Genomic DNA, 16,570 nt, shown 5'->3' with positions numbered 1-16,570 from the left:
GTTTGGTCAAAGACATTTTGTGATGTTACAAGGGGTTAATCCCTGAAACAAGGCAAGGATAGTTATCAGAGCAATAACAGCTCACTTGTCACGTATTGGCTTTCAGGAGAAAGCCTAGAAAAACAGGTAGTTTGGGACTTTCCCTGAAGATTTAGGATTATTAGGACAGCTACCGTACCTGTCAGCATAGCAATCCTCCACATCAGGTCCCAGCCTTGCTATTTGTTGGATAGCACCATTTAGTTAGTGGGGTGGATGCATTTACCATTGTTGGGTTTTGCAAATGAAAAGGAACTGTAATTTTGTTGCCTGCATTCTGTACCTTTAAGTTATTATTTATTGTTTATGTTACCATAGCACCAAGGAGTGGCAGAGGAGTGCTCTCTGGCTTTGCAGTCGGTTGTCATTGGGTGATTTGGCCCAGACACAGGACATTACAGAGCGAGTCAATGTGCGCTCTTCCCTAGAGACGGATTTTCAGAAACCTAGGACATCCCAGCAACAAAAGCAGGAAGAAACCAAATGTTGCAGATAAGGCACATCTGATTGCAAGGGTGAGTGACTGTCCCCATGGGGTGAGTGGGTGCACTTGGAATGTACTGTTAGGTAACTGCTCAGCGCAGTCACAAATTCACCTACAGAACGTCAGTGATGGAAACATGGAAGCAGCATGCATGGTGGTACCTTCCGATGCTTCACAGTGTAGTAAAGGATGGGGGCCCTGCCGTCGTGTCGCGGTTTCCACACCAGCTCGTAGCAGTCCGTCTTGGACGTCCTGGGAGAACTGAGGATGATGGGAGCCTCGGCCGGAGACACCTGCCCTCTGTTAGTCACGCACTGGAGAGATGCTTCCAGCGCAGTAGGCTTAGGCCTTTGCAGCATGGCTTTCTCCTTCAGAGCCTTGTCGCTGGATGGCGGCGTGGGGGACTGAGCTGAGCCTGACCTGGAGTCTCGCCATGACTTCATAGTTGTTCCTGAAATATGAATTGCGGGTGGAGGGAGTGGGGACAGACAGAACAAATGCCATTTTATATCACCAGTAAATGCAGAGATAGTAAGAAGCTACCTCAATCCTCCTGTTAGCCCTGGTGCCATGAACCTTAGAGGAACCATACCCAAGCTTCCCAAGAGCTATTAGGCTGCTGCATCCATTTCACTCTGTCTGAACGACGTTCTCCATCACATATACCTATAACACACCCCTCCATCTCTCCCACAATAACAATGGGGCACATGGACACCGGGGCTGATTGCAGAGAGGGCAGCTTCCTATAGCTCTGTAGCACCTCTTACCACAGACAGGCCCGGTGGAGCCCCACACCTTCCTGTGATGATAAAACTCAAAGGAGACAAGTGGCACTTGTTGTAACATAGCCAGCTCCTGCCAGGAGACATGGAGATCCTAGGGTGAGGAGCCAGCTGGGAGTGCCCTAGCAATTTGGAGGTAAGCTGCTAGAAGAGCAGGACAGCTGAAACACAAGCAGGACAGAAAGGAGGTATCAGCCCTTTCGTACTCCAGTGACTTATTTGTACGTTAGTCCCTTGAATTAAAGCACCAATGTCTGCGGAAAGGTAACTTGTGAACTCTACTGAAGACTCACCAGGCTGGGCAGTCCTCAGATGCACCATGGCTTGTGCACTGCCAACTTCATTCTCTGCCACGCACTGATATATCCCGTCATCCTCAGGCCCCACACTCATCACCCGCAGAGCCTTACGGGACAGCCGGAACCGGTGGTTGGAAGAGAGAGGCACGGCATTGCGCAGCCACATGACCGAGGGCTGGGGGTTCCCTCGCACCTCGCAGGTGAACTTTGCACTCTGACCCCAGGGGATGATCTGCTGGGACAGCTCCATGGTGACCTCGGGAGGTTCTGTCAAGCAAAAACCATGAAACAACAACTTGCTTTAGCTCTAGCAGAGAGCACAGCACTACCATGACTGGTCATTCGCTTCTAGTAGAAAGAGGGGTTGGAAAACTAAGCCTCAACCAAGAAAAGTCCTCCTTCTTGATGGGGTCCCCCAGGGATCCACCCTGTCACCCCTCCTCTCCAGTCTCCACAGGAGACCACTCAGCGAGGTGGTGAGATGCCACATGTCCAGTGTCAATAGTATGTCAATGACACACAGCTGTGTATCCCATTTTTCCCCAGTGCCACTACAGGGGTTCCCAATGCCTACAGGAGAGCAGTGCCTGGATGAAATACAGCTGGCTCAAACCAAACCTGTTCAAGTCCCAGCTAATGCCTATTAGGATATAGATATTCAGGCCTGTCTGTAAAGGCCTATACTTTAAGAATTTAGGTATATGTTTATCATTTAGCTAGTAACAGAGGTATACAAGAAAGAACCTGTGTAAGGGCCTTCTCTCTCTGTGACAGTCTGAGGCCCTGTTCTTAGGCCAATGCCTTTGGCTAAGCAGCAGAGGCAGCCATAAGCTGGGAAGCGCACGGTCACATCCTCACATTCCAAACTAGTCAATATGGGGCTGTTAGGAAGGTGATCTGATCTATCACCTCCAGAGAAAGGGAAGAGCCTAGAAGATGTAAAAGGAAATTTAGTTTGATAGTTTTCTGTCTGGTAAGAACTCACTTATCAGTAGACACAGCTGGGAAACCCTTATGTCTTTATAGATGTAGTTGTGAAATCCTCACTTCTGTATTGTTTTGTCATTATAGTTCCCACTTTGCTATTGTTTATTTGCATGGTCTCTGTCTGCTGTATAATTAATTTTGCTGGGTGTAAACTAATTAAGGTGGTGGGATATAATTGGTTAGCTAAACATGTTACAATATGTTAGGATTGGTTAGGTAAATTTCAGTAGAATATTGGTTAAGGTATAGCTAAGAATATTACTATATAAATTAGGGGCAAGCAGGAAGTAAGTTGGGATTCGAAAATAAGGAAAAAGGAACTTGGATTTAAGCTTGCTGGAAGTTTACCCCAATAAACGTCGAATTGTTTGCACCTTCGGACATTGTTGCTCTCTGTTCATGCAAGAAGGACCAGGGAAGTGGGAGAGCGAAGGAATAAGCTCTCTAACAATGCCTGTCGGAAGGGGGAAATGCTTTGCGGAATTATCTGGGACTTCTCTTCCTAAACGTTCTTCCCTCAGATGGAGCCTCCTTATCCACGGACTCTGAAGTCTGCTAGGGTCCCTTCCCATGCAGATTTAAATGTACCTGGGAAGCGCTAGATACTACGCTAATGGGTGCTATAGAGTACCTTAAGACAGAATATAAATAATTAAATTAAATAAATAAATCACAGTGGAACCTGTGGGTGAAAGGGGCAGGCGATGGAGTCCCCAGGGGTAAATCCATCACCTCACGCTAAAACTGGCGCTAAAGACACCAGCAAGGAGTGTGGGTTCACTTCACATTATAATGGAGGTGGGGCAGATATTTCTCCCTGAAACAGGTGCTAGGAGAAAGCTAGAGCCAGGCTCTGTCTGGGGAGATGGGAGGAAAGCTGCAGCAGTACTCACCAAACACCTGAACGTTATAGAATATGAACACGGCTCCAGCCTCGCCCACCCCATTGTCAGCCATGCAGCTGTAGGTGCCGGAGTCTTCCTCGCTGGTGGCGTCGATCAGTAGGTTGCTGAGCAGGAAGCGGGTCTTGTTGTAGCCAGAAATACTGGAGCCGTTCTTGGCCCAGGTGACCCGGGGAGGCGGGATCCCGCTAGCCACACATTCCAGTATGAGGCTTTGACCTTTGGTGACGATGATGGTCTGAGCCTCCGGGGGATAGATTATCCGCGCCGCCTCTGCTGCGGAGCCTGGTGAAGTGGGAGAAGAAAAAGAATCAGACACTGCAGCTCCTACAAATGGGAACAGTGCCTTGTACAGAGCACTGACCTGGGGCAGCGGCACCCCAAGAATGCTTGCTTCCTCCAGACAATAGGACAGATGGACACACCATACAGGCTGAGAAACTTGGTAGTTCTTATGGGACCAATGTGCAGAGGACCCAGTCAAGCGGTGGAGTTCAGAGCCTTGCTCCCAGGTCTACATGCTCTTCAGAGGGTGTAACAATTCCACAGGGCAGCCGCATGCGCATGCATGTGCAGCACAGAGAACAGACCGTTCGACCTTCTACTGGGAAAACTACAGCCTCCCACCATCTGCTGCAAGGGAAGTTTTCCAGGAGCGAATACTGGCAGTCTGTACATAAAGCTAAAATAATAGAACACGGGGACTGCACAAGTAAACACTCAACAGTCAAGAGGTGCCAAAGATAACGTCGCACACGCAAAGGGGGATGGGTTGGAGGGCAGGAACCCAAAATGTTTAAGGGGAGGCATCTTACGTCGCACACGGAGTCTGTCACTGGAGACGGAGGTTTTCACTTCCTGAGTCACGGGGTTGTAGGCAGCACATTTGTACGTTCCTTCATCCTCCTGGCTGGCATTGACTATCTGAAGGTTCCCAGACGGCATGATCAGGTAGTTGTCTGTAAGGGAAAAGAAGAGAGGACCTTTCTCTGTGAGGAGCTATTCTACCAGCCAGATAACATCTCAGGAGTAGGTTCCAAACATGCCTGGGCAAAGGAAAGAGAGAAGGTGGGCAAAGAGGAGGGAAAGAGAGCTGGATACATCAGCATCACAGGCAGGGTTCTCCTGGAAATAAGCTGATTCAGTCTCAGAATCGGGATAAGGAGAGAACTGATTTGGGGAGGAGGGAGATGAATGGACCTTCTGGTGAAGTTAAATGGTAACAAGTACAGATGGGCTCAAGTGGCAACATTCAGACCTGGATTTCAAAACTTCCCAAGGGTTCATAGGGGTTCAGAGCCGGGGCTTTGGTTCTAACCCATCTCTAGTCACATGGGCGAATAATTCATTTTAACAAAATTAAATTTAGGATTTATTCAACTCATGCTCCCTCCTTTTTCTCTTTGCAAATTGTTGTTGAGCATGGCTCCCTCAGGCACGGCTGCCTGGGGACATCACAGAGACCAGGCAGCAGCTCAGAAAGGAGCAGCTGTGGGGGAGACATACATCAGGCAGTGGGCAGAGAGGGCTTATTCTCTGCAAAACTGGAGAGCTAGAGGGAAGAGTAAAGGCAGAGCCAGCGGATATGGAGACGTGACAGAGCTCGGTGGGACAGAAGCACTGGGTAGCAAAGAGAGAAGAGGGACCCACCCCTCCCTGAATGCAGCTCACCTCTGGAGGCCTCCAGCCACTCCTGTTTCACACTGTAGCGCACCTGGGCTTTGGGGTGGCTTTCGGGCAGGTCACATGCAATCACAGCTGTGTTCCCTTCATCCACTTCAATCACATGCTGGCCATCAAATTTGAAGTCTTTGATCTCTGTTAAGAGGACAGTAACAGTAAGTCTTAGCACTGGAGTGGGAAATTCAGGAGTTAATGGAAAGGAGTAAATAAAACCAACCAAACAAACAAAAAACAACAACAACCTGAGGTATATTCAGTACATAAAGTTGTAATTCAGCTAGATTCCAAAGATGGGGAACAAGACTGCATATAGTTAACACTGGGCCCTTCTATCCTATCCTTAGGACTTCAAAGAGCTTTACAAATATTGATTCGGCTTCCTGACACCCCCATGGAGCAGGTCTTCCATGTCCATACAGATTAGGTTGGCTGGGAGGGATAGCTCAGTGGTTTGAGCATTGGCCTGCTAATCCCAGGGTTGTGAGCTCAATCCTTGAGGGAGCCATTTAGGGATCTGGGGCAAAAACTGGGGATTGGTGCTGCTCTGAGCAGAGGGCTGGACTGGATGACCTCCCGAGGTCTCTTCCAACTCTGATATTCTATGAATGCACAAAGCTAGTCACGCTCTGGATCTTGTTTGTGGTGTGAAGAGTATCCTCTTCCTGTTGTCTGACCTTTACCACCTCAGGTTTGGAGTCAGGACCCAGTTCAGTGCATCTTGGCAATGGATGGTACTGAAGAGGTGCCCTCAGCGATGAGGGGAACTGGGCTGGTGTCAGAATGCCGCTCCTTTCTATCACCTACTAGCTCCAAAAAGGGCTCAATCAAGAAACTTTGCAAATAAAATGCTGTGTATGAACATGAGAAATCCCAGCCCTAAAAGGTAACTTACTGAGCAACTGAAAATTGAGATTCGAAAGGTAAGTGCCATTTCAAACATAACTGTAGCCGTGCTGCCTAGAAGCTACCACAAACATTGTGAGCTGAGCCTGTGCAGACAGGGTTCAAAGGCTAGGTAAGACAGAAGAGAGGATTACATCATGACCCTTTGACTTCGCCTGATTAGAAAATGACATCCCCTTCTCATAAGTGGGGAGGATGGTCTTGAACTAGAAAATTTGGGGGCTGTGAGGATTAATTCATTAATGTCTGTGAGGTGTTTTGAGATCCTCTGATGGAAGGTGCTGGAAATGGGTAAAAATATTTGCTGCCCAGATCTTCCTCCTCTGGATTCAGTTCTACCTCTAATTATGCATTCACTGCTCCTACTGACTTCACTAGGAACTTGCTGGGGTGCATCTGAGGGAAGAATTGTACAACTGTGAAAGACTCAAGTTGGGTTCTGGGTTCTCTCTCATCTCACATGTCCTCAGTGACATTGCCATCTCTGGACAGCTGCTGTGCACCAAATCGGGGGTGGGATTGGGCAGAGCTTTCTTAGCTGATGCCAGGGAAAGGCAAAGAGCAGGATCAAGTGTGAAGGTTACGATGGACAATGCTTTGTGGATCTAAACTAACTATTCAGCCCCTGGATAGTATGGTGATGAATGCTATATATTCATGCTCATGCTATACATCCCAAACAGATGGATTAGACCAGTGACTCTCAGCCTTTCCAGACTACTGTGTCCCTTTCAGGAGTCTGATTTGTCTTGCGTACCCCCAAGTTTCACCTCACTTAAAAACTACTTGCTTACAAAATCAGACATAAAAATACAAAAGCATCACAGCACACTGTTACTGAGAAATTGCTTATGTTCTCATTTTTACCATATAGTTATAAATCAATTGGAATATAAATATTGTACTCACATTTCAGTGTATAGTATATAGAACAGTGTAAACAAGTCATTGTCTGTATTAAATTTTAGTTTATACTGACTTTGCTAGAACTTTTTATGTAGCCTGTTGTAAAACTAGGCAAATATCTGGATGAGTGGATGTACCCCCTTGGAAGATCTCTACGTACCCCTGATTGAGAACCACTGGTTTAGACAGATGAGAGCACAGTAGTAGATAGATAGATTCAAGAGATTTAGAAGGCAAACTTTGGGCGTAGAGGGGGAAAAAAGATCTCATTTCAACTCGCAGACTTGAAAGATTTGATCTGGAAGCAAATGGAGAAGAATTAATTTGGAACAGGAAGGAAAAAGTCATTTTCAGAGTCCACTTTTGTGACCACAACCACCACTTCAAACTCTTCCATTGCCTGAATACTAAGTATCTCCGCGCAGGGAATTCTTGCTCGAGTCAAATGCTTGACAGCCACAGGCTGGCTTACCACTAGATTGTTATTGTGTCCTAAGGTTCCCCATCCCCAGTTTGTTTGGGGAGATGTTGGAGGGGATGGGGGGGTCACAGAAAAAACAGAATGAAATTGGTCTCTACATGCAACTATTCACATAAAAATTAAAATCAGTTTTAAAGATACCGGAGAGGAAGAAAGGCTCTCAAGATTGGCTAAGAACTGGACTTTGGCCAAGTTCCTTTGTCTGCTGAACCAGTTACCCACACCATGCCCTGAACATACACCACATTCCTGAGGGCTAAAAAAACCCAACAGAGGATGCCTTTAAGAGAGAATGAGAGTACCAGACCAAGAGGAATAGATCAGGTTTCAAAAGGGAAGGCATTTGACGTGACACCTGCCTGCTGGTACATTTGAGAAATCCATTAGGAGAGAATGTTTTGACAGAGCTATTCACCCCCCCCCCCCCCCCCCGCCAGTACAGTTCTCCACCTTCCTTCTCCCCTGCTGTCTATGTTCTTCCAGCTGCACTTCTCAACCAGCTCCACATGAGGCAAAGAGTTAGAGGCCATAATGGAAACATTGCAATGACTGTCTGCTAGTCTTTATGAGCTGACTGACCCCTTCTCATCAGAACCTGCTCCTCCACCACCCTGCACAGCTGACCCTTCCTGAAAAAGCTCAGTGACCTCAGAGACACACCAGCTAGGCCATTGCCTCACCATGGAAATGTCTCTGTAACAAGACTTTAGGACTCAGATGAACTCAGTATGAACCATCTACACGTTGCTCCTATTGGGGGTGGGGATGGAAAGCAGGAAAATATCTCTCTCTCTCTTTTTTAATACTACTCAGAAGACTCAGAGCAGATAGCAAGGTGAAATGGCCTGAGTCAGGTAACGCTTCAGGTCTATGCCAGCCACTCAGAAGCTGAGAGCAGCAATGCAGCTGAGTCTAAGACAATTCCAGTCCCAGACTGGTAGTGGCAGGATTGCCAAACCCACAACATCAAAGACTAGAAGATAAAACAAAAATAAACCGAGGAGACCTATTTCCAAACCCATTCCTAGTGCAGATGCTCCTGTAAGCCTATATGTGCACTACAGCATAGTAGCATTGAGAGCCAGTGCATCTCAACTCACTTATAGGGCAGGGAGATGCATCTACTATAGCCCTTAAACCAAGTTTGGGAACCAACCTGTTTGAAAGTGCTTTAAACAAAGTGCTAGCTACCCTGGTTCCTGGTAACAGTTTGACCAGACAGTGTGGATGAAATCAACCCATGCTTTGACCAACTGCAAGTAAACTGGAACATGGCTCTTCTAGCAAATGTTTGCAAGTGTTTCCTGAGTCCTGCAAGCCCAGCTCACAGGAATGTTAAAGAGATGAACATTTATTTCAGGAATTTGGTTGCAGTACCTGCTGTGGGGTGATGCTACGTCTTTGCATTGGGACACTACATCAAGTAGGTAGTGGCACTGTGTTTTGAGGACCCTGCATCTTCAGCACCTTGCAGCAATATGCTATGACATTGCAACAATACTTAAAGTTGCATCTTCCATAGCATGACCTCGCATTGACACTTCTTCAGAGTGGCATGACACTGCATTGAAACGAGACCACATTGCCTCTTCAAAGCATAATGTAACAGCAACACAGTATGACCTACACCACCACGACTTTGCGCAGCAGTGTGCCATTATCACAAACACAATTATTTTCTTCCTTGGAACCAATACAAATCCAAGGCCCGCACAGCCTCAGGCAGCTCAGAGAGCAGGGATCAGAAGAGCTCGTGGATCGCAGACTACACATGACCTTCCCTTGGCAGACCGGGAGAGTGGAAAAATGTGTTTTCATTCTCTGGGATTTATACCAGCTCTCCAACAGCAAAGACAACTCTGGCTCCAAGGTTCTCCCACCCACAGTCCTGGAAAAGTGACATGAAATTTCTCAAAACAGACTTTCTGATTAAAGCAAGATTCTTCTTAATTTTAAATAAAAACCAGCTCCCTTGGCAATGTACTGAAAAACCTTCCCAAACGCATTCGTTGTCAGGCGTGTTGTTTAGAGACGGTTCTAGTGCCCAGATTCAAGAAGCAGGGAGGGAGAAGGTTGAAAAGAGAAGGAGAGGTTTAGCAATGTCATAACAATGATTTGCAGCGAACGTGCTCAAGACTTCAAGAATTTCTTGGCATCATTCAATTAAAAATAATAAAAAACAGGAATAAGAGTGAACTTCAGAAACATGATTAATCCTTTAGGACAAGCGGAGAAGGGGAGCCATGTTTCCACTGAGTATTAAAGCCAGATGAAGGTTAACTCTTAACATGCAGCACATTCTGTTCCCCTGATAATGAATGTTACCCTGGGGGAGGGGAAGGGTGCTGTGTGTTTTCTCCTCTGACACTTGATCAAGGGATTAAGCTGGAAGAGACACAAACAGAAGGGGGCGGAGAAAAGGAGAGAAGCAGAAGTCTGCCTGCCCATATCACACATACTTCTCTGATCATCAAAATATAAACGAGCATCAGGAAAATTAATGTGCACCCTGGTGGTCTGAATTAATCACGGCCAAATTACGATCTCATTGCCAAGGCCCAGGCTCCAGCAGTGCTGGCAGGGGTTTATATGAACACAGAGAGACCCAGAAGAGCAAAGAGGCCTAAGAGCCAGTGAGCTTGGAGAAAGAAAGAGACCAACACCTCAGATGCAGAGCAGCTCACCAGTGAACATAGTTCTTTAGGACACGGAAAATAACGAGATTTCTGCAATTAGAGAGAGTGTTTCAGACACTGAGCTGAGTGTCTAGAGGGGAAGGATGGTCCTGAGGTTAACACATAGATCTCAGAGTTGGGACTCCTGGGGTTTATGGTTGCTTGTGCCACCCACTCGGTGTGCAGCCTTCAATGAGTCGCTTTGCTTTTCTGTGCTTCATTTGCCCTCACCTATAAAGCGGGGATAATATCTCGCTGCCGCACAGGAGGGTGCAGAGCCAGAGGCTGGTGAGATGGGCAAGTAGGACACTGCACCCCATATTCTTCAGTGATATTATGATATGATTATGGCATAATGATGATGCATTTTGTACAAGACAGGTCATGTAGGTGTCATTGGCAAAGTTATGAGTTGCTGAATAGGATTATCCTGTTTGTATGCATGTATCATTTTTGTATCTAAAGTTAGGAATGTTGACTATGTATCTATATTTCAATCGTGCTTACTCTGGGTGACACCCACAGCTAGCCTTTCTAGTACAACAATGAAGAAGGGCGGGGATGCACGACTCTATGAGCTTACACTGTACAAATCCCTGTGCAGTGCCAGACAGTATAATTCTGGCTTTATACTCCAGAGGGGGTGCATGCCTGGGGAGCTGAGAGTTACCTTGGCTGTAGCCCTTCTATTATTGATTCATGCAGTGGCTGGTTAGAGCGCCTGCATGTAACTGCAGCTGGGTGTGTCCCTACCTGGGTGAATGCTGTGGAAGTGTAGGACCAGGAGCGGGTCTGCAGCTTGTCACAGCAGCACAGTGAGAGACGGAGCCCAAGCTGGTGGGTCAGAGGGCTCAGTGGTACCCCAGTTCCAGGTGGCACACCGGGGGGGAACCCGTCATAGGATGGTCTTGAGGTTAACACATAGATCTCAGAGTTGGGGCTCCTGGGGTTTATGGTTGCTTGTGCTACCCATTTGGTGTGCGGCCTTCAATGAGTTGCTTTGCTTTTCTGTGCTTCATTTTCCCCCAGCTGTAAAGTGGGGATAATATCTCCCTGTCGCACGGGAGGGTGCAGAGCCAAAGGCTGGTGAGATGGGCAAGCATCAGTGGGGCCCTCCACCCCCAGACCTCCAGGAGTACGACCCTTTGATATCACAACAGCTACTCTGCCAATCCAGGGAAGAGGGGTATCCACCCCCCCTTCCTCCCTGCATCTCTCAGCCCACCAGCCTAGTCTCTGGGGGAGCTGAGGGTGAGGAAATGGGTGGGAGTGGAGAGAGCCAAGAGCAGTGATAGGGGAGGCGGTGGGGAGCCATGACAAGCAGAGAAAGGAGAGAGGCACCAAGAGAGGAAGAGAAGGGAAAGATAAGGAACTTAAAGCACGGGACACAGAATATATTATTTTGACTATCAGTTATTCAAAAGTTTAATGCCAGATCGTTCCCGTAAATGACCATACCCCACAAATAATGTTTAGTTGTATCTGTAAGTGGCTTCCACCTAGGCCTTTGGAGTTCAAACCTGCCTCCCCTGGGGCACGTGTTTGCCCATGCGCACTCACAACCTACATACAAACAGGTCTGGCAAACAGAGGGGAAGTGTGGTCATATCTGGGCTGAGGTGCTGCTGCAAAGATAGTGCCAGCACCTACCTGGCCCGGCCCGGTGGGGGTGTCACGTGAGCTGGAGGGACCCCAAGGACTCCTTTCTGCAGGCAGGCGAGATGGGGAATTTTGAGACCAGCAGAAGCTGCAGGTGACAGCTTCTCCTGCACACTCACTGACCGTCTGTATTTGGCTCTACTCCCCACATCCAGCCAGCTCCTACCTGCTTTCCCTATCCCCAAATCCCATGCTAGACCCTACCACTGCTCTATTTCCCTACTCACTGTGGTTGCCCATTGGGACCTTAACCTTAAATTCACTGGAGAGCTGTGATAGCCCAATTCATCACTGTCTGTGAAGAACTTTGAGACCATCAGATGGAGGGCACTGGGGATGGCTGAGCTCCAACTGTGCTGAAGCCACCGTTTTAACAAAAATAGGGTTAGCTCTTGTTCTCTTTAGGGTGGGCTGTGGACAGAGAGAGAAAGGCAGCCTCTGTCTGTGCCTGTGTGTTTAGGCCCCTGCTGGCACGGCGATGGACAGGGCAAAGAATCATCCTAGGACTAGTAGGAGAGCCCTCGTTTGGAGGAACTAAGGCCCTTGGGTACTACAGCAAGGGGGCCAGGTAAGTACATGGACTAGACAGATCAGTTCGGATCAGACCCAAGTGGGAGACCATGTGGAACTAAAAAGTACAGGCCCCAAGGGTTTGAGCCTTCCCTACTGCCTTCACGCCAGGGGTGGAGAAGAATCACTGTGGGAAGTAGGACCTCTGAGAACAGGAAATGGCAAGGACTGAGGCTCCTCCAGCACAAAGCAAGGGGGTAGTTATTCCTCATTAATTCTCATTTTGGCTGCCAGAGCCCCATGGGGTTAGAGCTCTCCGCCTGCACTAAGCTGCGTCCCAGTTGTCAGTCTCCTCCCCATGAGGAGTAACAGATGCAGCCCTCTCCGAGTGCCACGGTGAGATGCACACAATCCCATTCTCCCCACCTCCTTCATGCATGCCGGTCCTCTCACAGTCACCCCCAAGCCTCCCAGGAGCAGTGCTCAGATCCCCTTCAAACAGCTCCTCACGCACGCACCCCTCATCGTATGCTAACGTCCCATCATGTCCCCACATTCTCCCCCCCGCACATTCCAAGCCACATCATGACCAACATGCCTCCCTTCTGGTGACTGACTCAGGAAGCGCCGCCTGTGTTTTCATTCCCCCCCGCCCCACACCACCCCTGGCCTTGTAGCCAGAGGCCTTTGGCGGAGGTGAGCCAAGCGAGCAAATGCTTTTTCAGGATGGAGATGAAATTCCCCCTCCATTGTGTCAGGGGAGTCATCAGCTGAGAGGCCCAGGCAGAAGGAAAATGAATGGGTTTCTTTAGAAGACAGCTGCAAATTCCTAAGGGACCCCAAACATGCCCCAGAGCAGGGGTCACTGCCCACTGGCACTTTGCAACAACACCAGGCTTGCTCCCATGGGTTTAGCCAAAGCTGATGGCTGCTCTGCTACTTTCATTTCTAGAAACTGAAAGGGCATGAAGGAATGACCCTCTCAGGTCCGAGAGTGTTTCCAGTATGTATGCACCCCTTTATCTCATCTTCCATTGCAACCAGGTGATTGACAAGGAGAAAACCCAGTTTAGTATATTCCTCTCCTCCCACAAGTGCTTGTTCGGGGGGGGGGGGTGGTATACGGGGGGAAGGAGGATTCTGATTGGGCATTCAACGGGAACGTAATCGCCACTCTCCTCCATTTGGTATTCAGTGGGATCAAATTCAGCCCCGGCATGAATAGGTGCAACTCCAGTTGAAGTCCCCGTGAGCTGCTCTAGCTTACAGCAGTACTGTCTCTGACCTTTGTGTGAGTGGCTTTTCCTGCTACATCCCCCTCATCAGTCTTTTTGTGTACGTTACGCTCATTTTGTGTACCTGCTTAATAGTGCATGTTCCATTGCTTGGCCACTTCCGTCCACTCACTCTCATCCAGCAAAGCAGGTTTCAGTTAAAGCATGCAAGCAATCCCATTGGCTTCTACAGGGTTACTTGCACGCTTAAAGTTCAACATGTGCTTAAAGGCTTTTGCTGGATAGGGGTCCTGATGACTAAACTTCAGCAACGTGCAACTTTTACCACTGTTGTCGTCCCTCCCAAAGCATTCCATGGAAGTCACACCCACGTAGTGAACAGTGCACTTCATTCTTAGGAGACTACTAGAAGAAGGGGCTTGGAAGGGGAGCTGGGAGTGATGGCAAAGAGAAGCAACAGATTATATCCATATGCCCAGCGCTGTACTATATATTTTAAAGTCAGGCAGCCTTTACAGAGTCTCATTCCATCCTTCAGCCCCCGTGACCATGCACTGCCCCATTTAGACTTCCCTGGATTCCAATCACTCTCCGCATAAGGGCTAGGACCCAGAACAGTCCAAGGGACTGGGAATTGGATATGGAACCTCTCTAGATGTCCTGCTCCAATGCATCTTAGGCTGGTAGTGATCAAGGTCATTACCATCTATTCTATACACTAGGCTGGTGTTTGGGGGGGGGGGGGGGGGGAAGCGGGAAGAGACAGCAGGCCCCTCCAGCTCCAATAAGTTACCCTTCTAGCACCCTAACCACATACACCAAGAAATCATCTGCACCGTGTCTGAAGACTTGAGCTGAACACTGGCGAAGTGATCCTTGTTCTGTTGCTTTAAGAACTCCACCTCCATCCCCTCCACAAATCTCTCCCTTCCTGGGGGCTATAAAACTATAGCCAGTTTTACCTCTACTGCTGGAATTAACTGTTAGTCTCAATCAGTCCTCTGAGTTAGCCTGATCACAGATCGGCTCAGGAGTGCCAATCAGTCACATACCCCGAGAAGTGCTGCTCCTTGCTTGTCCCGCTCATGTCCCACCCTCAGTTCCATCTTCTCCCCCTTCCCTTTGGGGCTCTTCCCAAGGTGGGATCTGTTCCAGGGCTCCCCAGCTTCTCTCTGCCCCGCAGTGGGATTCACTCTGTCCACTCTCATGGCACCCTCTGCCCAAAGACAACAAGGATCATGGTGGGAGCTGCCCACTTAGCCATGTGCCAAAATGGTAAGAACATAAGAACGGCCATACTGGGCCAGACCAAAGGTCCATGTAGCCCAGTATCTTGTCTTCCCACAGTGGCCAATGCCAGGTGCCCCAGAGAATGATTCAGCAGGGCCCAGCAGCTACCCTGCAAGGTGCTGAAACTTGACGGTCTAGGAAGAAGACATGAGTTCTCAGGGGACAAGCCATGTAGCACAGAGGGCTTCACAATGGGTTACTGTCCCTCACTTATTTAACCCACCTTCTCTTTCAGGTCACAAGACCCATTCAATGGCATTAATAACCATCCCCCTAGTGGTGGGAACAAAGCCCATCAAGCCCTCACCCTCCTTCTGCAACCCATCTGATCCTCCTAGCTCCTCTCAGTGGCAAGACACTTGTGGTGATGGGGAGGTCTCATCTTCCCCCTTCCTTGATTCCAGCTCAGTGGCCCAGGCCAAGGACCATTTATCTACCTGATCTCTACACCTTGTGTCAGGCCTTGTAAATGTTGTTATTAATATTTAGTCACACTGGCAGGCCCGTGCTAACTGGAAGCCCCAGCATAACAATTCAGCCCAAGTTCTCTCTGGCTTGGTGAGGGTGAGGGCACGGATGGAGTATACATGGGCCTGAATCAACACCAGGCCAACTTCTGGGGCCCCACTACAGCACTGGATGTGGTTATAGCTGGAGTCTGTCTCAGGAAGGATGGTGGGGACTTCCTGCACACTAGCAGCTCGATCACAGCCTGTCTCCCCTCAGTCACCAGAGCCGGAGGGGGAGGGCAGCACCCAGGTAAACTGAACAACGATGGCTTTGTCCAAGCAATGACATTTAAGAGAGGCCTGAAAGCAAACAACCGTACTAAGGAGCGTGCGTGCACTGGTCTCCTTATCCCTCCTAAATGCAAACCATGCCCTTGGTAATCCCATCCACCTCTCTGCTCCCCTCCTGGGCCAGCCCACCGGCAAAACACAGCCCCCATTCTGCTCTGGAATGCGCTCTCTGAAACTTAATCTAAGTGCAAAGCCCAGGCCAAATCCCCCGATGGCTTCAACCCAATGACAGCCCCCTCCCATCCAGCCTCCGAGAGCAAGAGCTGCTGTTCCACTCCACTCTCTCTCTCCTTCTCCTCCTACCCAGCCCGACCTAAACATTTCACTTCTGATTAATGTCTTGATGACAAGCCAATAGTTCTTGGCTTTAACACAAAGCCGGCCCTCGTTTTGCACAAACATCTTCTCTCCTTCAATTTCTTAGACATATCCCCTTCCCCAGCTCCCTCCCTTCCTCCTCCGAGGACCAACTGAGGGAGTTTACGAAGGAGCTCTGTCCATTGGCGATTACGGCTAATGGCATTCTCCTCATAGACATGCCCTGTCACAAGTGCTACCTCTGAACACTCCTCTCCCCAGCATCAGCATCTCAAGAAGACCATGTCCCCACCTCAGTTAGGGTTCCCAACTTTCTAATTGCACAAAACTGAACATCCTAGCCTCGCCCTTTCACTGAGACCCCGCCCGCCGCTCACTACATTCCCCCTCCCTCGGTGGCTCGCTCTCCCCCATGCTCACTCACTTTCACTGGGCTGAGGCAGGGGGTTGGGGTGCAGGGGCAGTGCAGGCTCTGGTTGGGGGTGTGGGTTCTGGGCTGGGGATGAGGAGTTTGGGGTGCAGTAGGGGACTCCAGGCTGGGGCCGAGGGATTTGGAGTTATGGAGAGAGCTTCATGATGCCAACGTGAGTGCCTCCACTGCCAAGGACGTACCC

General features: G+C 49.0%; 1 protein-coding gene across 8 annotated transcripts in view; it reads right to left on the bottom strand.

Annotated features, from left to right (window-relative positions):
* BOC (BOC cell adhesion associated, oncogene regulated) overlaps window positions 1-16,570 on the bottom strand; it is an 80,953-nt gene that overhangs the window by 16,496 nt on the left and 47,887 nt on the right. For all 8 annotated transcript variants that reach the window (XM_048817783.2, XM_048817776.2, XM_048817792.2 and 5 more), the window contains 5 exons: window positions 5,168-5,314; window positions 4,312-4,455; window positions 3,488-3,781; window positions 1,602-1,874; window positions 685-974 (listed from right to left, as the gene is read on the bottom strand). In XM_048817783.2, coding sequence (XP_048673740.2) covers window positions 685-974; window positions 1,602-1,874; window positions 3,488-3,781; window positions 4,312-4,455; window positions 5,168-5,314 — 1,148 coding nt within the window. The remainder of the gene's footprint in view (window positions 1-684; window positions 975-1,601; window positions 1,875-3,487; window positions 3,782-4,311; window positions 4,456-5,167; window positions 5,315-16,570) is intronic.

The sequence above is a fragment of the Caretta caretta genome, chromosome 1 (assembly GCF_965140235.1).
Source record: "Caretta caretta isolate rCarCar2 chromosome 1, rCarCar1.hap1, whole genome shotgun sequence".
Classification (NCBI taxonomy): domain Eukaryota; kingdom Metazoa; phylum Chordata; order Testudines; family Cheloniidae; genus Caretta; species Caretta caretta.
Note: the sequence above shows the minus strand (reverse complement) of the source record. Positions and strands in the feature narration are given on the sequence as shown.